The sequence below is a fragment of the Pyrgilauda ruficollis genome, unplaced genomic scaffold, assembly GCF_017590135.1.
Source record: "Pyrgilauda ruficollis isolate IOZ18807 unplaced genomic scaffold, ASM1759013v1 scaffold94, whole genome shotgun sequence".
In the NCBI taxonomy this organism is placed as follows: Eukaryota; Metazoa; Chordata; class Aves; order Passeriformes; family Passeridae; genus Pyrgilauda; species Pyrgilauda ruficollis.
In genome coordinates, this window is record NW_024531488.1 from 851,638 (window position 1) to 872,913 (window position 21,276).

Below are 21,276 nucleotides of genomic sequence, written 5' to 3' on the forward strand. Positions count from 1 at the left end.
GTTTCACAAGAGCTTCTCTTGTCCCACCCTGATCTGGCTGAGGCCTCTGCTCTAGAGGGTTTCATCCATTATTCCCAAAAGAACTATGAGCAGGCAGAAAAAAGGTAGACTTTTGTTTTCTTTCCTCTAACAGGGAAGTGTTATGGGACAGTAAAATATAGTGGTTTGCAGCTTTTGGGAATTTGTCTGATCTGACGTGTGTTCATTTTCTTTAGTTTTCTAAATGCTATTGAAAGAAAGGCTGGAACTGCAGAGTATCATCAGTACCTGGGGCTCACATACTGGTTCATGGGCGATGAGACAAAAAAAGACAAAGGAAAAGCACTCACTCAGTTCTTGAAGGTAAAGACTGCTTTAACTGTTGAGGTAGAGTTAGTGTTTTCCTACATCAGAAGCCAAATATGGAAAATATACTGAGAGACTCGAATATTCTCCTTGTTACTATGTATGAACCTCCAGAGCCTGCAAACTAGGTTCTGCTGTGCAAAAAGGCATTGCAGGGAGCTGTGCAGTTACCTTGAATCTCCCTGCTTTTGTTTTCCTCTTTTCTACTAATTCTTTAGGCCTTTGAATTGGCAAAACTTAATGGTGATTTCCTCACCTTGGGGGTTGGAAAGTAGAGACCTCTAGATATGCTGCATATGTTTTTGAAGACCTTTTGAAAGGGGGGAGGGGGATGTGTAAAACACGAGGGAAAAAAGTTGAGAATAGTGTTAGGGTTGCATTGTCTGTCCAAGGATGTAAGTTGGTAAAGCCCCATAACTTATATGCTTTTCCTCATCTTTGGTAATTGTGGCTTTTTCTCTGAACATAGATCATAACATGAATCCAAAAGCTTTAGTTTGGCATCTGTATTAGTAACTTGGAATTATACAAAATAAAATTCTAGGCAGTATAAACTCACCATGTTACTTCACGATAGGTATCGAGAACTGAAATCATTGCCTGCTGTTTGCACTTTAATAACAGCTAAGTGTAGTGGCAAATGTAGTCGAACAGTTCTTTTGGTTCTAAACCATTTTATGCAATCTTTATTATTATTGACAAAACTGTTTCCTGCTGCTTGGAGGCTGTCAGTTTCCTAACTATAAGCAAATCTGCCAAATGCATCTAAGAAGGAACTGAAACTTTAGACATGGCTGGAGTTAATTCTGGTGTTATATGGTAAGAGTATGAACATAATGATTGAAACAGAGTAGAACATTAAAATTTTGACATGTCATAAAGATTTACTTTCTCCTAGCACAACTATTTTAGTACTTTGAGTACAAAATGTTTTGTGTCATGAGATTTGTAGCAGATTTTTCAGATATTTAAAGCTCAAGTAATCTGCGCAATTTTAAAATAAAGTTTGACAGCTCAAATATATCACAGAAGGGGCTTAAAAATATGATAAGTAGAGGCTGAACAAGTAGTTATCACTGAACCTGTCTATGAGTATAATCCTTTAGAATGCTGTCTGATGTTGTGTTGGTATTTCCTTATAGGCTGCAAAATTGGACAGCTACTTGGGAAGTGCCTTTTGTTATCTAGGTAACTACTACAGAGACATTGCTGGAGACAAAAGCAGAGCTCGTGGTTGCTATAAAAAGGCTTTTGAACTGGATGAGACAGATGAAGAATCTGGAACAGCAGCTGTCAGCTTAAGTGTGGAACTTGGAGACATGGTATTGTACATTCAGAATGTCAGATTGCTGCTGATTTGTTGTTCTTCTATTAATCCTCCTGTTAATCAGAAGATAAATGTTCTGTCATCGTTTAGCAGCTTTTCTAGTTGGGCTTGCTTCAGTTTTATATTCCCATTCCAAATTAAATTTATTCTAGGAGAAGGGTGGGAGAACCAAGCATTACATTAGAGTCATCATGTGTGATATAGATAAAGGATTTTTTTTTTTGTAGGGGACTTAAGGAGAAAGTTGGGGGTTTTCTTTATTTACCTTGTGTAACTTCTTTTTTCCATCCTTCACTTTGCTGCTTTGAGAAGAGCATAGAAAGTTATAAGAATATTTTAAAATGTTTTTTGTTTACTAACTTGACATGTATTGCTTTGTTAGGATACTGCTCTGTCAATCCTGAATGAGGTAACTGAAAAAGCAAGACCTGGTACAGCAAAATGGGCCTGGCTTCATCGTGGACTTTACTACTTGAGAACTGGTCAACCGTCACAAGCAGTGGCTGAGTAAGACAACCGGTGGTTGGTTTAAATCCTTTTCTACAAATCCCAATGAAATAGTCTTTGCTCATAGCAAGTTTTCAAAATAAGTTTGTACTTAACAAAGGGAAATTGATCTGAGAAAGTCTCTCTTCAATTCTCTTCAGTTCTAGAATTCACAGAATGTAGTCTTGTTAACATAGCAGTGTTTTGTAGTAACAAGCCTGGTGACAGGCACAGACAAGATGCTATAGCGCTGAATAGCCAGGGTGAGATACAATTCCTAAAATTGTGTAGTGCCCTCTGAAGAAGAAAAACCTACTATGCTTTGTTTAAAAGTTCTATCTAATCATGAATTTGTGTTCTGCTGAGTATATAATGCAAAATTAGTGTCCTGAGCATATACAATAAAAGGAAATAATTTATGTTCAGTTGTATCATGTTTCATTTAAATAAATGTGTGTCTTGATATCTTCAGTTTGCAGGCAGCTCTCAGGGCTGATCCAAAGGATTCCAACTGCTGGGAGTCTCTAGGGGAGGCTTACTTCAACAGAGGAAGCTACTCAACAGCTCTGAAATCCTTCAGGAAAGCAAGTGAGCTGAACCCAGGGCTTGTGTACAGCATTTACAGAGCTGCAGCACTTGAGCAGATTCTAGGCAAATATGAAAATGCTATAGCTACCTATCAACAAATATTAAAGAAGACAGAAGACTATGTGCCTGCACTGAAAGGTAGTATGTCTAAATTTGAAAGTGTTCGCTTTTCCTCTCTTTACACACTGTAGTGTTTCAGTCTTCTGGGAGAATTTCTGGTGTATTGAGGTTTTCTTGTATGGAAGGTTGGAGTTGTGTTTGGTATGTAGGGCCATGAGGTCCCTCGCATGAAAGTTAGTTTGTAGTATTACAAATACCTGAAAAACTCTTAAATCATGATGAATGTGAGTGATTATTTCTCTTTCAAGTAAGTATGAAAAGTAGTTCATCCTATGTGGCTACCAGGCCAAATGAGTAGGAGACTTGAAGATACATGGAGGAAGCCATCTAACAGTGCTGCAATTTTACCTAAGCAGTAAAACACTGGCTCAACAGCAATGAAATCAGACTGCCATTTCAAAGAGGTGGGCTTATGCTGATTTTCTTCTGCTTCTGACCATGCATTCCTCACTTCTAGTCTAGTGATTCAGACTCCTCTGAGCTTTTTCAAGTAGTGAAAAATAGCAGTGGATCCCAAGAGGTCTCACAAGCGTTACAGGTGGCAGGGGTATAGACCTTCAGGATATAGGTAGGAGTAGAGAAAAGTGGGGAAATTAGAACTTCTTTATTATAGAACTGTGATTCTGAAGTTATACAACGCAGGGAGTGTATAAAATTTCTATTAAAAATGAGTAATTGCATTCTTCCTGCCACTTAGTCTTCAATAATTCTCACTCCATATACCAGTCTGAAGCAGGTGCTGTTTGCTGCTTGATGCTAGTTTGAATTTGTGATTAGTTTTTCACTGTATGTAAGGCCTTCTGGTTTCTGGATGAATCTAAACTGATTATTGGAAGAGTTAATTCAGAAATGTTGGGTTATTATTGCAACAGTGGTTTTTTAATCTGAAGAAGTTACAGTGGGGTTGACTTACCTACCTCCTCCGGTATAACTCCACTAATGTTTTCCAGACTAAAGTGGAATGGCAAAAGCTCCATAATGGAGTTTGCGTGTATTGTATTTAGGCAGTTTTACTAGCTGTTGGGCAAGAAGGAAAAAGCTGACTGCAGCAGCAGTTTGCAAAGGTGCTGTATAGACCTGTGGGATATGAAAACACTGGGATATGGTTTTTTCAGTGTCTGTAAGTAACCGTTGACAGTGTTACTAGAATTAAAATGTTTTGAGTATTTCAGTACACAGTATCAAGATTCCTCCCTATAGTTGCCTTTATATTTACTGTTTTCTTACATCTCCCAAGTCTTCTTTCATAAAGGCTCGCATTGTAATCTCAGGTTTGTTAGCCGTAAATCTTTTTGAGTCTCCAAACAGCCTTTGCTTTCTTAGAGACTTCTTAGGATGTTTGTTCCAATATTGTAAATTTTGTGGACCTTAAAACTCTCTGAAGTTCGACTGTCCCATCAGTGTTCATTTTCAACTGTTCTAATCAATTTGAACAGTTTCTGAGTTGAGCTGTTGGAAGCATGGTCTCTGGTAGTTGAGTGAATAACTGTACTGGTGTTACTTCACTGCATCTTTTCAATGTTTTGATTTTGTGCTACTAAATACTTATTCTGCTTCTGTTCTAGCATATCTTGTGTGTAATTTCAGGGAATGAAATCAATTTTGTTTTTTGATTGCAGAGCATCTTGACATCTGATAAGCTCATGATCTTGGGACTTCTGGGGGGGCCAAGATAAAGACTCTTGTAAAACTATTTTGGTGTAGGTGCAGGATTACAATAGCATGAGGAGGATAGCTTCAGAACTGCCAAAATAATCTGAGAATGAATGGTACTCATATCCAGTGACTTACTGCCAGACAGAATCACTGCTGGTGCCAGCAAATGTATAAACGAAGCAGTTACTATTTCCAAAATGTTAGAAATTTTTACCAATGATGCAGTTCCTTTTTCATAGTAGGAATTATTTCCAGTTGTGGTGGGTTGACCTTTTCTGGGCATCAGCTGCCCACAAAGCTGCTCTGTCACTCCCCTTCTCAGCAGGATGTGAACAGAAGACAAGATTGAAGAAACTCATGGGTCAAAATAAATGCGGTTTAATAAAACAAATGCAAAGGCCACGTGAAGAAGCAAATGAAAACAAAGTTTATTCTGTACTTCCTATGAGCAGTGATGTGCAGCTCTTTCTCATGAAATAGGACTTCAGTCTGCCTAGTAATTGCTTCAGAAAACAAATGTGATAACAAGTGCCCCCCCTGCAATCTCTTCCACATTTATCTCAGCTTTTATGGCTGAACAGATGTGATGTGGTATGGAATATTCCTCTGGTCAGTTTAGGTCATCTGTCCTGTCTGTGTCTCCTCTCAGGATTTTGACCACCCCCAGCCTAATGCTGAAGGAGGGAATTTTGTAGACTGCCTTGATGCTGTTTCAAACACTGTTCATCAGCAGCCAAAATACTGGTGTCTTATCAGCACCTTTCCAGCTACCAATACATAGCATTGCAATGAGGGTTGGTATGGGGCAAGTTAACTCCATCTCAGCCAGACTCGATACACTGTATGAAAGAAATTCTTACATAAATAGGATTGAATAATGTTGGCTTCAGGTTTTCTTCATTGAAGACTTTCCCTTTTGCCTACCCGGACATTCTTTATTCCTTTTATTTCTCAGGATTGATTTTTGACATATGCAAACTGCAAGTTGGTGTATTTGTCAAAGATGTAACAATGCAGATTTCTCAGGAGGGGTTTACTTAATATTTGAAGATAAACCCAAAGTTTAAATGTTATTTTTTATAATTAATTAGGTTTATTTCAATATTTAAATTATTCTACAGTTCACACTTCACAAGATAGATTAAAAGCCAAGTCTCTGTTGGGAGCATTGTGTGTCTTTCAATTTTGTTACAGTGTATGCAGGGTATAGACTTTTGTGCAAAACGGAAATGCTGACCTGGCTTCCAGGCTCTTTCCTCGCTGTACTTTTAAGCATATCTTAAAAGCATTTATTTTCACAGAGAATATTTTCTCTTACTTTCAGGACTTGGTGAGTGTTATCTCATGCTGGCAAGATCAGCCCTTCATAACTATTTGGATAGGAAGGCTGTAGATTACATAGAGCAGGCCCTTGCATATTTTACAAGGTTGGTACTAAATATTCACTTCCTTACTTTCCTCTGGGATTGTGGGTTGACAGGCAGAAAAATAAGAGTTAAATGTTTGAAATTTTTCAGTTAGACTGAATCAAATGGACTAGAACTTCTAGTCTGGAAGTAAGAATGTGTTTATTAAAAATTATTTGAGTAACAGATTCTAAACATAGGCTGCTTAAATGAATGGCAGTTACAGAGTTTTAAGTTTTTTTCTTTTCAAAGGTAGAGAGTCATTTGATTCTAAAAAAAGTGTGAAATGACACAGAGTTCTCTTGTGTAGTCCTGCTGATATATGGATCTGGGAGGAATGTATTCCTACCAGAAATAATATGAGGAAAATAATTTCTTCTTTCTCTCAGTCTTTTTGTTTTGTATTTCATACGAGATATGCTGAATTAATCGTTAGAATAACTACCATTAGAGAAGAAAGTTCATCAAGTTTCTGCAGATGAGTAATGTCTTTTAATATGACAAATGCAAGAGTGCATGTAGTCAGCTGACATGTTGGGGTGTTTTTGTTTGGTTGGTTTTTATTGCTCTTTCTTCTTAAATGTTGATCTATTAGGCTTGTAGCTTGAATAGGAGGAAACCGGATTAAATCAAACACCTCACTGATTAATTGCATTTGAGGTTGTGCAGCTCTTCAAAGTGGCACTTTTTTTCAGAAGAGGATGTTGGAGTATCTGAGTGGGTGTTATGTGTGTTTTCTTTATAACTGTAGGGCAGTAAAGCACCGTCCTGATGTATCTTGCCTCTGGAAACTGTTAGGAGATACCTGTACTAGTGTGCATGTTATTTCACCAACCAAAGTGAATGTTCAAGTACCAGGATCCCTTCTGAGTAAAAATGCAACCAAACAGGTGCTGAAGAAAAATGAGCTTCTCATACTGGGAGGAAGGTAATATTCTTTTATTGTTAAGAGCTTCTCTGCTGTTTAAGACTCTGTAGAGTCTCAAGTATTCTAGACTATTTAATTTGTAGAAAATGAAATACGTGCTTATCTGTTGATACCTGCATATTGGATAAATGGATTCTCGTGCTTCTTCCAGATTACACTACTTATTTCAGGGTATGTTTCCTGTATTGCCACAGTGCTGTCAGCACCTGCTCTTCTTTCTGTCTCCAGGCACATGACTAGATTCTTCCTGCTGTTCCACAAATCACACCTGTTTAAATGCAGTGGTTGCAGTATTTGCTGACTAATTTTCCCAGGACAATGGAAGTCCAAGATAACACTTTCAGCTTTCTGTCTATGCCTCTTTCTTGTAAAAAATTTCTTGTGAGAAATTCGCTGTTCTGTGACTCCCTCTAAACTTTTTTCAGCTGGATCTGTAAGGCAGGAAATGCATCGACCTAGTGAATCTCAACCATGATCTGTAAAGTCCAGTACTTCCTAGGGGAAGCCTGATGAACTGTAAAAATGACTGATGTTTGTTTTAAGTAAAAGCATGTGTAATGTAACTGACAGAGCTTTGATTTAATGCACACCTACGTAACCACACCTGTGGCAGTGAGCATTACAGGCTGCCTTTAGACCAGATTAAGACACACAGTAAGTGTCTGAATGAAAATGTATTATTGTTTTTTTTTTTTTGCTTTCAGTTCTTGTCTGGTTTTGTTTGTATTTATGCATGTTTGCTTCATTTAGGTTTTTAAGCACTCTTTTGAATGCTTTTTCAGCTTTCTGCTCTTCATGTAGAGGCTCGGAATAATGATTCTGTGATTCATGTTTCTGTAGGTGTTATGGCAGAGCTTTAAAACTGATGTCTTTGCCAAGCATATGGTGTGATCTTGGAATAAATTATTATCGCCAAGCAGAGCATCTCACAGCAGTGGGCACTGACATGAATGAGATCAGTGAACTGTTAGAGAAGTCTTTGCAGGTATTGCCTGTATTTCCTAGTACATTCTTAAAACTGTTGTTCATGCTTCTCTGCATACTCTCTCTGTATATAGAGAGAATATACAGAATATATCTCTCTGTATATAGAGAGAATTTATACAGAATAAACCAACATCTCTGAATAAGTAAGTGCATAAGGTCATAATTTTTGCTCTCCTTATCATTACAATCCACATTTCATTTTCTTCCAGTGCCTCAAAAAAGCTGTGAGACTTGACAGCAAAAATCATCTTTATTGGAATGCACTTGGAGTAGTTGCTTCTTGTAGTGGTAAGTCTTAAGTGACAGCCCTAGATCTCCTACATACTAAATTAGAAGGAAGCTTGACTAATGGTGTTTTGAAATTCAGTTACATCTGGGTCTCCATTTTTTTTTCTCCCCCCCAGCTATTGGGAATTATGCTCTTGCACAACATTCGTTCATCAAATCTGTTCAAGCTGAGCAAATTGTAAGTGCTGTAGGCAGCTGCCATCTGTTTCAAGTGGGCATTTAAGACATTTCCCCTGATACACTGCTATTTCTGAGGAGTGTAGTAATATATTGGTTTTAACTTTGTTTGGTTTAGAATGTTGTTGCCTGGACCAACTTGGGGGTTTTGTATCTGGCAACTGGAAACATTGAGGTAATCTATTTCCCATCCTCAAGTATAATTTTCCTTTCTGTTTTTTTTAAGGGTTTATATGGGGTTGGGAGTGTCAGTTTCAAATGTCTCTTTCAAATTCAAAAGATATTCAAAAGATATTTCCTTCAAAGGAAATTAGATTGGCACTTGAGAAATGCAGATAAATTAAAAATTTGTTCTGGTGGGCTAAGGTTAAGTGAATTGTGAACTTCTGCTGAATTTGCAAAGTTTTTTCCAACAGCTGGAATGAAAACTTAATGGAAGGACAGAGAAACGGTTAGTCAAACCAGGGCATACCAGGTTTGGCCAAGAACTTTTAGTTGTAGGTATGGGCTGAACTCTCAGTGTTTGAGTTCCCATAGATACCTACTTTCTGCTCATCAGCAGATGTATGATTTACTGTAACACTCTAATCTTCAGAGTTTCTCTGGAGAAAAATTAGTGTACATATTAAGTGAAGTCTGGAGCTCTCATGCAGTTAAAGTACTTCCTGTCCTATTTGCTGGTTGAAATTACAGAAATTTTGTTTGATTGGAAATGTGATGATTAGAATTATTTTTAAGAAAAATAACTTGATAGTACAGACTGCTTACTGCTAAGACTGCTAATGCTAAGACTTGGTTCCCCTTGTGCCAAATTGAGGGAGGAACTCTTAAGCATGTGTAGGCCATAGGGAGATGACTTGTGCATGATAATCAGTTTTAAGCTTTTGAAAATACATTTGTATTATAAAAAAGTGAATTTTCAAAACAGATCCTCCAAGAGTCAGATTTTTAAATTGTTCCAAGAGTTCATTTAGCTTCTGAATTCTCTAGCTGGGAAGGAAGCATATTTAACAGAGGGAAATTTTTATATAGTGAAGTTTTCTAATTTTTTTTTCTGTTTTCTCTAAGACTAAACTGGTTTATTTCTCTGGGCAATACATTGTTCTCTCTGGTATAGAAGATGTTATTAGTACTGACGTAATTCAGTCCATTAAGTCTCTTCTAATACTACTACTGTGTTAATACCTGTGTGTACTCAGAAGTGCTCTGTTACTAAGCCAGGCAGTTCAACAGCAATGTTATCTTTGGTTCTACAGCAAGCTCATGAAGCCTTCAAGGTAGCCCAGTCTCTGGAACCTTCTTACTTGTTGTGTTGGATCGGACAGGTAAAAATCATGAAACTGCACACAAAACCAGTTGTCGAAGTATTGAATCAGGGTGACCCCAGTGCAGCAAGTAATGTGCTCTGACTCCATGATTCAGAATGCCGAAAAATTACTTTATTAAGCTAGGTTATATTACACTAATACTATACTATATTAAAGAGATACTATACTAAAAAGATACTAAAGAAAAACCCGTGACTGTCTCCAGAAAGTCACGACACAGCTTTAACCCAATTGGCCAATCAATCCAAACAACCATCAGCAAAGTCCAATTAACAGACCACTTTCAGTAAACAATCTCCATAACACATTCCACATGTGCCAAACAACAGGAGCAGTGAATAGAGATAAGAATTGTTTTCTCTTCTTCTCTGAGCTTCTCACTGCCTTCCCCAGGAAAAATCCTGGGAGACAGAATTATGCCTCTCTCTGTTCAGAGAATGTGAATACCACATCAAAGAACTTAAACTTCAGCCTAGTAACTGGCACTTATTCATGTTGCTAAAAATTGTGTTTTGAGGGAGCTTCTACTTCCTTTGTTTCTGTAGTGGTAATCAAATGGAAGCTACTGTGTTCATCAGACACACTCATATGATGTTTTTCTAGCTGATATTGTGAGTTCTCTGACAAAATATTAACTGAACAATCACTGTGCTCTGAGGCTTTTTATAGACAACTATCAACAAAGCACTGTCTTTATAAGGTGGTAGTTATTTCAGCTTCAGCTGTACCACTAGTTCATTATATGGCACCACCCAACTCTCATTTCAGTCCCCCTTTCTAATGCCGCTGTCAGAATAAGTAAGCTTCTAATGTACCTGGGACAAAGCACTTCTCATTTTCTGGGAAGTCCCTTCCTCCCCTGCCACTGAGAGCCAATGTGCTTCTTCTGATATCTAGGCCATCTGTGAATAGTTGAGATACTTGTGATTTCTATGATCATCATAGGGGAATTTCATAATGCCATGTTGCTCACCAGCTAATGATATCTAATTGAAAACTGGATTCTAGAAAAGAACTAGCACCATCACATGTTGAAATTCAGCTCTTGTCAGATGTTGTGTTATAAATTGTTCTAATACATGCAAGTCTTTGTTCTGAAAAGTGTAGAGTAGCAGCCGAAGAGTTTAAATTACTGATATGTGGAGGCTTGTGTTCCTTTTGTGTTTATTTTGTTTTTGAAACCAATCTTGCTTATAGACTATGAGAAGAAAGTGTGTTCATGTTGAATGCTTAAGATATGCCTGACATAATATGAGCTAAGGTTTTTGTCAATGTCATAATTTTTAAAGTACATGACCATAGCAGCTCTTGCTCCTCTCTAGGCTCTTATTGCAGAGACTGTAGGCAGCTATGATACCATGGATCTCTTCAGGCACACAACTGAACTCAGTATGCATGTAAGTTAACAGTTGTATTGTTCTGAAGTTTTTGTATATCCAGTCTCTCTACTTAGGAGATAAGTTTGTTTGTTTGTTTGTGTGTTTGTTTGTTTTTAAATAGGCATGTCTTGAGTAGTGAAACTGGTACAGTCATGTTTCAGATGAGATTGTCTGGCTTCCATGTTGTTGCTGACTTATGCTGGTATTGTATAGCAGGCAGTTACTTAATAAAATTCTTTAGTCCCAAGGGTTCAAGAAATCAGCTCTTTAATCATGAAGAAACATTCTCCATGTTCCACAGAACTGGACACAGATCAAAGGCATAAAATATTTCTGGAGAGAGAGAGCAAGGATACTGCCAGGACCCTGTGTTCTAAAAAAGTGGAGGACTTATTCTTTCATAGCTTTTTTTTTTTTTGCCTATTGTTTGTAAAGTGATGCAGCACATTATATGAAAATGTAAGAATTTGCTTTGCTCAGATGGCAAGTTAAAAGTATGTGTGGAGTAATTCAATTTGGTATATTCTTCTGCTTAACACTGATGCAGACTTTTAGCCAAAACTCTGTCCTAAAACATTGAATTAGTATTATTATAACGTGCAATTATTTTGCTGTATCTTGAGCAGGTTTAATGATTCCTATTTTGGGGGGGGTGTCTGTTTGTTTCTTGAGACTGAGGGAGCGAAAGGCTATGCCCACTGGGTGTGTTCAACGCTGCAGGATAAAGCCAACAGAAACACTGAACTGTATCTGTACAACATTGTTCAAATGAATGCTATACCAGCAGCCCAAGTGGTCTTGGGCAAATATACAGGTAAGTAATTTAAATACTTTTCTAACCTGTCACGCCTAACAGATGCATTCAGAATGAATAGATAAACCTGTACTAGTTCTGGGCAAGAGAGGTCTGGCTGAGGTGGGGAGAGGCTTTTTAGCTGTAAACTAACTGAAAGAGGGTAAGCAGACCACTTACCAATTTTCATTATCACACAGCAATTAAATGGATATGGGTTCTGTCTGCTTACTCCTTCTAACTGTTTCAAAGACCAACGAAAGTAGGGACCGGAGCCTTGTCATGATTCTCATAGGGTGTTTGCTCTCAGACTCCCTTTGCATGTGTCTGTATGCACAAGTGAAGATAAGTGCCTCTTGTGATGTCAAGCTTGGACGAGGATTGTTCCTGTGTGCTGTGTAACTCAATATTCTCAAGTATATGATTTTGTTAACATTCAGCAGGTGATGGACTCTGGTTTGTGTATGATTCCAAGCCAGCTTCCCCATTAGATATGTCTAGCCTGGAAAGCAGATAGAGGAAATGCAGATTTTCATTAGTCTGCAAGAATTCCTGTAAATAAATCATTTGAGTAATCTGTTGCTGACTTTTGAGAGCTAGAAAATACATCTCACAGTAAATGAGATGTGAATATGAGACTGTTATTTCTTTGTGCCTTGTTATTAAAGGGGACTCCTTGTTATTAAAGGAGCCTTCCTTCCTGTTCTGGGGAGAAGAGTTATTAGTCTGAGATGAGTCGACAGCTGACAAATTTGTACCTTAGCAATTAATTAAAAATGACAAAATGACTAATCTTGGAAGGGACCATAGTGGCATCTGATCTTACCTCCCTGCTCAAGCAGGGTTGTCCTACAGCACATTGTATAGAATTGTTTCAGAATGTATAAAGAATAAAACCTAAGATTCTACTAGTATTTTACTAGAGCCAATGAAAGATGAATACTTTCCCATTTAATTAAAAAAAAATCTGCCTGTTGAAAAACTTAAAATATATTGAGTGTATTATGCATTAAAGTTACATCAAAATATTTTAAAACATTTTCAAGCCAACCTGATGTCATGTTTTGGGTCATCTAGCATTTCTGTGTTTGCCTGCAAGCTGGTCAAAATTATTCTCATGAGCAGCTGACAGAAGGATTTGGCAAAGTGTTCAGTGCATGTACTGTAGCTTCAATATAGCAATGGTTTTGTAATGCTTTTTCACAGCTTACTGATCTTGTTTTCCTACATTGTCAATTCTGATTTTCTAGAAAGAAATCCAGATGATGCTTCTGCTTTCACAATGTTTGGGTTTTTGAATGAGTATCTGCATCTAAAACAGCAGGCAGCCTATGCCTATGGGAGGTAAACTGTACACCCTTGGAAAGCTTACCTTTTCCTTGTACCAGCTGAAAAACCTAAGGGTTTTTCTTTTCCGTAGATAAAGTTTACTTTCTCAGTTCAACAGTACATTTCAACTAAGTGTATTGTAGGGGTGGGTGTGTGGATGTTCCTGTACCAAACTTGGAAAGGCAGAACACAGAACTGGAAAAGTAAAGATGTCCTAAGACTTGTACGTCTTACCATTACATTGACTAATTCACTGTGTGGGATTTAAATGAAATTGAAAGAGAAGGCAAGCTTGGTTTTAGCTTTATTCTCTGTCCCATTCTAATTAATGGAAGTAGTTGGCCTTTGGGTTTGTTTTGGGTTCATTTTTCTTCTCTCTTCTTTTCAAAGAAGGGAAGGTGGCAAATGAGACAGTATTTGGTGAATATGTTTGTTGATGCATTAAAACAGTGAAATAGGCTCTGTTTGTGTTTAATTAGCGTAGAAAAGCTTTTGTATAAACAGTTGTCCATTTTCCTCTGAAAACTGTTCTCAAAATATGCATCTTGTAGTCAGATGATAAGTAACATTCATTGTGGTTAATTTTAGGGCAGCTTCGCTGCTGAAAACCTCAGAGGATACTGAGAAATACAATACAGCAATGCAAAACTATGGCAGGTCACTGTGGTAAGTGTCGGTTGACTTTCTGAGCTCCTAACTTCAGCTTTGAAGGTAGTGAATGCAGCAGTACAAAATATGGTGAGGAGATGGTTGCTAAAAATAATCTATTAAACATTATTCCTAACTGTAGACAGGCTTGACTGAACTTTGTATTTGCTCCAGAAATGGGTAGTTTAATAAAAAAAAATCATATTGTAAGGAATTGCTGTATGTCTTCACAGACTGTAGCATATCAGTTATTCTCTTATCCTTTGCTTGGTGCTAACTTGTTTTAAGTTGGGGGTTAAGTTGGGGGTTTTTTGAATTTTTTTTTTTTTTTTTTTTTTTTTTTACAATCTTGACCCGTGGGCTATGTGATAGCTTTGTCTAAATAAAATTGCTGCTTCAAGGTTCGTTCAAAAGCCCTTCTACCTACCCTTAGAATTTATATTGACTTTAACAACCTGAAGTGTGTGAGGTTGGGTTGTTGTGTACCTGTGTGTGGTCTTTCTGCTGATGAATCCCTATACTGTAGTCCTACTCACAGTTTGAAGTTCCCTTCATGATGCCTTCTGGCTCTGAGGGAATGTGGGACATAAGTATGTAGACTTTCAAATTTCTCTTTGATGTGAGATAGCTCAGGGTCTACTAATTAAATATTTGTTAGCTCTCTGGGGAAACTTCATATAGTCTTGTACATGACACTGAAACTTCTAACCTGTGACAAAGTGATAATTTACTAACTTCGGGGAAGATTTTAGAAGCAACTCTTCAGACTCCTGAAATCTCACATCCAAGCTGTATATGTGTTATTTCATGTGTGCAATTTGATCGCACACAAGATCAAATCTCTAGTAACTGATAAATAGTTCTAATAAACACAATCAGCTATTGTTCTTTCCATAGTGGTCTTAGAACAAGAATGCTGTAATCTTTCTGTGTGTGCATTTTCCTGTCTGTGTGCATGATATGCTTTTACACACACACAAAAAAAAGCTTGATTTGCGTTTTGCATGTTACTCCTTTGCTGTTTTCTCCCTCTTCACTGTGATGATCGTTAAGTCATTTGCCTTATATACGGCTGTCATGCAGATGTGCAGGACTTCTTCCTATAAATTGTTTTTCATGCAACAGATAGTTGGAGAGAGTAACTGCTATACCAGGGAAAGCGTGGGGATTACTGCACATTCTTGTCCTAATATTGCTCTTTTCTAGGTGTCTGTTTAAAACTGCTATGTAGTAGAGGACACTGGTCCTCAAGGACAGTTTGTCTGAATTATAACAGCTGTTGTTGCATCCTTCCTACCAGTGACTGGGGTTTTTTTCCACAGTGCTCTTGGGCGGTGTGATGAGGCCATTGAAGTTTACACATCAATACCCCTAACAGAGTTTGATGGCATTGTGGGGCTAGCGTTAGCTTACTTCAAGAAAGGACTCTTAGAAGAAAGTATCAAAGGTAAAATTCAGAGCATTATGGAACACTTCTTTTGAGGTCAATCTTAACAAAATTTGTTTGTCTAACCAACCTAGCTGACATTCAGTGTTTTGCTCTTTCAGTCCTATTGTGTAAGTATAAACACCACAACTATTTTAATACCTTGAGTACCATGTGCAGTTTTGGGCACCACAATAAAAGAAGAGCATTAAGATGTTAGAGAGCATCCAGAAGAGGGCTGTGAAGATGGTGAAGTGTCTGGAGGGGAAGCCTTATTAGGAGCAGCTGAGGTCACTTGATTTGTTTGGCCTGGAGAAGAGGAGACTGAGAGGAGACCTCATTATGGTCTTCATCCTCATGAGGAAATGAAGGGACAAGTACTGATCTCTTCACTCTCACGACCATTGACAGGACTCTAGGAAATGGCCTGAAGTTGATTTAGGGGAGGTTTACGTTGAATATCAGGAAAAGATTTTTCACCCAGAGGGTGGTTGAGTACTGGAACAGGCTCCCAGGGAAGTCGTCATAGCGCCAGTATTGTCTTCAGATCAAGAAGCTTTTGGACAATGGTCTAGGCACATGGTGTGATTCTTCAAGGGTCCTGCACAGTTGTATTTCATGGTGTTGGTGGGTCCCTTCCAATTCAGCCTATTCTGTAATTGTGTGAAAATCTATTAGTATCGTCCTAGTATTGCTCAAATGTAGTAAGGAAAATTAAATTTCTTCAAGTGTGGGATTCTTGTCCATTAAGCTGTTTTTCTCTGAGCCTCCCTTGTTCTCAAATTAAGTTATTTTTCTGGAAGAATCAGTTGTAATCTAGAGAAGAGAAGACTGAGAGGTGATGTCATCAATATAAATGTCTCAAACGCAGGTGTCAAGAGGATGGTGCCAGCCACTTGCCCCATCAACAGGGCAAGGCATAATGGACATCATCTAAAACATAGGTTCCACCTCAACATGAGGAGGAACTTCTTTACATTGAGGGTGGTTCTGGAACAGGCTACACAGTGAGGTTGTGGAGTTTCTCCCCTCTGGAGACTTTCAAAACCCTCGTGCAAAGGTCCTGTGTCACCTTCTGTAGGTGGCCCTACCATGGTAGAGGGGTTGATCTCCAGAGGTCCTTCCAACCCTAATTATTCTATGATTCTCTGATAGGAGATTAATGTGGTGTTCAAAGCACTTTGCTTTAGTGGTAAATGTAATTGTACTGTCGTTTTGCACACTTCTGAGATGTGCAACTTCATTAAAAGGTATATGCAATAATCAGTGTAGAAGTGTAGGTGCTCACAAAGGAACAGTCAGCTCAGTGTTTTAAATAATTTTATTTTGTATTGGGAATGAGTGTGTCCATCTGAACTACAGTTTCATTTCATAAATGAACTATCAGAGGAAAGTATTTATACTGTGTTCTTGCAGGTTTTTTCTGAATATCCCAGTGCTGCTTTTCATTTCTGTTTCTACTTGCTATGTGTTAAACAACTCCCAGGCTCCAAACAGTAAATCTGGTATTTCCAAACATAGTTACTTCCAAAGTCTTAGTCAGTTTATTTTTGTCTTCTGTTTATGATTTGAGTTGAGAAAATATAGTGAACCTGAACCTAAAGTGTCTCTGTTCTAATATCGTGTTATCCTAAAGGCTGTACAAAGGTTGTGTTTTTTCTTCTCCTTCAATTGAATTTTTACCAGCCTATGAAAAAGCCTTGTCTGTTGCTGAGTCTGAAAAAGATAAAGCACATATCCTGACTGCCTTGGCAATAATACAATATAAACTGAACAAAGTGGATGCTGCAAAGACACTGCTGTTTAAATGGTGAGTGGAGGGAATATTCAGAATGTGATATTTTATTGTTTTTGTGGGAGCTCAGGTGGATATTTTCTTTGTGTATTGCAGCATTAAAAGTGGAAATGGATGCAGTGTACTTATTCATGTGATATGTCTGGTTTTCTTTTGTGGTCTGTCTCTTTCACATTCCTAAAGCAGTATTGAGTGGAAGGGCTGAGCAGTTTGGATGTCCAATATCCGTGAAGTTTTGAAAACTTTATCTTTAAAGATAATGTTACTTTGTAGTTGTCCTAAGCACTAGGCAATGTTTTTGCTCATTAGCTCTAAGAACTCTGAATGATCAGTGAAAATAATTTCAGTTTAAGTAGTCAAAATCTCAGAAATTATTGCGTGCCCAGCAACGTAGACCAGGACAATCCTGTAGCTTTCCAATGAAAAGAAGCAGATCTCTACTAGTTGTGCAATTAAGTGGTGAATGCCTGTTATTTTTCAAATCTGTGGAGGCTAAATAGCCTGTGCATCATTATTAGCTTCCTAGTAGCTAGAAATTAAGAGTTACCATCTCACCTCTCAGGGGGAACTCTGTCAGTAGAGACCTCTAGTAGTGTCAGTGCAGTGCCTGTCTTACCAGCAGACTCCTGAAGTTACTAATACAGTGAACTCTAATGGTTAGTTGGCTAGGAAACTGATATTTCCTACATCTTATAAATCACTGCAGGCTTCTATTTTTGTCATAAACATGAACAGTGAGAGTCTAATGACATTATATGTTTGTGTTTAAAAAAAAAGGTAGTGAATGTCTTAGGAAAGAAACATCACAATGAGTATGTCTAGATCTGAATTGGAAACAGTGCTACAAACAGATTTTGGTGGATTTTACTAGTAGGAACAAAAATTACGCATTCTGGTGCAATAGATATTGTCATATTCTTGTCTGGAATTTGTGCTAGGTGACTTGAAGTGCCTGAGTAGGACTTTGAACATGAAGCTTCTTTTTTCATTTCTCATTACCAGCTTAGCACAGAGATTTTTAGCAGTGAGTGTGTTGGGATAACTAGTATGATAGTGTACCATTTCCTACTTGTCAGGGAGTCCCTTTGATGGCTGTTCAAGTTCAATTAAAAACTTTTTTTTTTTTTTTTTTCTTGCTAGGGACTGAAAACAAAACATAGAAGCTTACATTCTTGTCTTTTTTTGAAGGCAAAAGTAATCATTAAGAGCTTGATTAGGTGCCTGTAGTCACCTGGTCTTCAAGGATATAGATCTAACCTGATCCAGGATCCCACAGAGAGTGTTAATTCTGTATACCTTTCATGATACATAGGAGCAAGAGGACTCAGAAGTAACAATTATCAGTAAGCTTAGTTTGTACTCTGAAATAGTTGTCTCTTTCCTTCTCTCTGATTCAACAGTTCATTAAAGGAACCTAGTACTGAAAGTCTGAAGGCTTTGTGCACGCTGGGATTGGTAAAGCAGGATGCAACACTTGCAACAGCAGCCCTAAAAGAATTACTGAAGCATGAAAAAGGGGATGATGGGATTTATGAGAGGTGTCTTATTGCATCTGCTGTTTATGCATTACAAGGTAGAAATGTGGCAATCCAGAGGGAAGTCTCCAAAGCAATACACAGGTATATAGATTGTCTTGCTTTAAATTGCCTTGTAAATGTATTGCTCTGATTACATTGAAGAGTAAGCAAACCTGTTTCTTTGAATCATTATTCTAAAAAAAAATTATTTTAAAAAATTCATTTTCAAAGATGAAATCCTCACCTAAGGTTGTACCTTTAGCAGACAAGTTTGCTTTCTTATTTATGGAATCAAATAGCAGAAGTTTCATAGCTTTTCAGTGTTTTCTGATTTTGTTTGGAGGGCTTTTTGACAGGTAGGTTAGTTTACTCCTCTATGGAAGCATTTTTCATCCTGTGTATCATAACCTAGAAAAGTCCCTTGCATTTTTATTAATATTTAGCAGCCTTTGAAGCTGTTTCTTCCATTAGCTGTCTGTGTTTAAATTCAATTTGATTAGCTTTACCATTCTGAGCCTTTCAGGAAGGCACACATCATAGTTTCTCCAAGGGTTTTCAGAAAATATTTTCGTGCAATTGTTTTTTTCCAGCTACAACTAAAATTTCTTGTTCTTCTTACTATGAAGACAAGACGTGTAGGCGTAAAGTTTGTTTTCTTCCCATGAATATTAATATGCATGCTGTACATTGTATTTCTTTAGTTAGCAGTATAATTTCAATGTTGTGTTGTTTGTTTTTACCCATGTCTACCTTTTAAGACATTGCATTGTATTCTTAATAGAAAAAGCTCTGTTTGATATTTGTAGCAAGTGCCTACTGAGTCCTGGAAGACCAGGTGCATATCTAAACCAGACAGTCTAATACCCTTTTCCTCCCTAGTTACCCTGATAATCCTGCCCTTTGGTCTCTTCTGTCTCGACTAGTTCCACTGTATGCATCAAAAAAGCCAAAAGTAAGTGTATTGCCAAAAGTAAGTGTAATGCGCATGTGCTGTGTACATTCCAAGTAGTCTCTATTGTTTCTGAAAAACTGAAAAAAAACCCACCCTTCAGTGTGTGGACTTTCCCCAGTTAATATGAAAATGTAAGGCTTACATTCAAAGCAGTGCGCAGCTACATACTGAATTTATATACCATTATTTGCATCTTCCATGAGGGTTCTTGAAGTAAACTTAGAGGAAAGATCTGCTAGAATTATGCTAACAATAAAAGGCTGTACTATGTATAATTATGTATCATTTCTTTTGTTTAGTTTTATAGAGATGTGTTTATGTAAATAAATATATATTAAGATTTACCTATTTTTAATTTGGTTAATGTAGTCATCTTCACTTTTCACATTAGTCAGTGTTTCCTTGCCACTTTTCTGCTTATTATTAGCTTTCCTCCAAATAAATACTCCTTGCCTTAATTTATGCTAATTATATAAACAGAAATAGCACCTGAAAACAAACCCTTTTCAATATGGGGCTGAAATATGGATAAACTCTAGTCCAGAATGTCTCTTGCTAATTTTTTATAAAAAGATCATGCTGTAAGCAAGGACATTGCCTCATTGTACAAATTTTGTACTTGTGAATAACAAAGATAAAAATATTTTGGTGTTATATTTTGCATAAAATTAATTAGCCATGTAATTAAATCAGTTGTTTGTTTTTTTAATCTTGCAGGGAGGAGCTGTGGCCGGAAGTGTGGCACATACACTTGATGTAAACTGTGGAAAGGTTTGCCTTTCTTAAAATGCAGATTTTATTATTCCATAAACAGTCCTAAAATTAATTCTGTCTGATCACTTACAATGTTAAGTAACTCTTGTGTCCTGTTTTATAGGAAGTCCTGCTGAATATTGCAGTTAATCAGTTGGTAGCAGGATGTCACATGTTAGAAGATAAGAAAAGCAATCCTCTGAAAAATATTCAGAAGGCCATCCATGTCTGTCCAGGTTACTCTTGTTCTCAAACACAGTAGTGATTGTTTGTCTTTTTTTCCATCAGAAGCAAAAATCACTGGATTAAAGTAAAATCTGCTTTTCTTGGGTTGATTTGTTGTTTAGGATTATCCATGTATAATGCTTAGAGTGGAAATTGTCACTTTTGTTCCAAATTTAGTGGAATGGGAATTAAGCCAGACAATAAGAAAAATATCACTGGGTTTTAAGGCTTGTTCTAAACTATGAGCAATTTCTTAATCTCTCAACAGGAAAATACATAAGTATTATTTAGTATACTAGACAAAATTGAAAAACATAGGTTCCCTCAGTATGAAACACCAGACAGAAGAGAATTATTCATCTCCTTTGAGATTTTTGATTAGAAAAGTTCTGTTAAAATGTGTGGATTATGAACTATAGAGAACTCTGTGGTTGTCTTACTAGTCTTCTTCCTATAGCATAAGAAGTGCAAGCCTGGTGGGGTTTTTAATGGCTAATGTTTACTTGATAGTGAAATACTAAAACATTGCTTCTTCTAGAGTCATTTTGCTCTGATGTATAAGGCTGGCTTGCAAGTTAAAAATGTCAGTTACTTTCCTAGAGAAAATATGAGTGTATGACTGCTATTTAAAAGCAGTATACTTTACGTTTTACTTTGTTAGATCTTCAAGTTTTGTTTCATTTTGCTGGCGAAATTAATTATTTTAGGGATGAAAATTTAAATAAATAAAAACTTTAACTGAGCTCTGTCCAATTCAGGACAGAGATTGCTCTTACAGTAGTAGGTGTTCTTCACAGAGCTATTTAAAGGTGAAATTGACACA

General features: G+C 37.3%; 1 protein-coding gene across 11 annotated transcripts in view; it reads left to right on the plus strand.

Moving 5' to 3' along the window:
- Nucleotides 1-21,276, plus strand: part of TTC37 (tetratricopeptide repeat domain 37) — a 48,250-nt gene that overhangs the window by 16,327 nt on the left and 10,647 nt on the right. For 10 of the 11 annotated variants that reach the window (XM_041489492.1, XM_041489495.1, XM_041489490.1 and 7 more), the window contains 22 exons: nt 1-104; nt 216-342; nt 1,488-1,667; nt 2,055-2,179; nt 2,631-2,884; nt 5,847-5,949; nt 6,680-6,856; nt 7,697-7,841; nt 8,053-8,131; nt 8,248-8,309; nt 8,427-8,483; nt 9,565-9,633; nt 10,959-11,033; nt 11,688-11,829; nt 13,059-13,152; nt 13,726-13,803; nt 15,108-15,232; nt 16,898-17,021; nt 18,407-18,625; nt 19,403-19,475; nt 20,193-20,246; nt 20,353-20,464. In XM_041489492.1, coding sequence (XP_041345426.1) covers nt 1-104; nt 216-342; nt 1,488-1,667; nt 2,055-2,179; nt 2,631-2,884; nt 5,847-5,949; nt 6,680-6,856; nt 7,697-7,841; nt 8,053-8,131; nt 8,248-8,309; nt 8,427-8,483; nt 9,565-9,633; nt 10,959-11,033; nt 11,688-11,829; nt 13,059-13,152; nt 13,726-13,803; nt 15,108-15,232; nt 16,898-17,021; nt 18,407-18,625; nt 19,403-19,475; nt 20,193-20,246; nt 20,353-20,464 — 2,578 coding nt within the window. The remainder of the gene's footprint in view (nt 105-215; nt 343-1,487; nt 1,668-2,054; nt 2,180-2,630; nt 2,885-5,846; nt 5,950-6,679; nt 6,857-7,696; nt 7,842-8,052; nt 8,132-8,247; nt 8,310-8,426; nt 8,484-9,564; nt 9,634-10,958; nt 11,034-11,687; nt 11,830-13,058; nt 13,153-13,725; nt 13,804-15,107; nt 15,233-16,897; nt 17,022-18,406; nt 18,626-19,402; nt 19,476-20,192; nt 20,247-20,352; nt 20,465-21,276) is intronic. The other variant, XM_041489496.1, reaches the window with a different exon arrangement.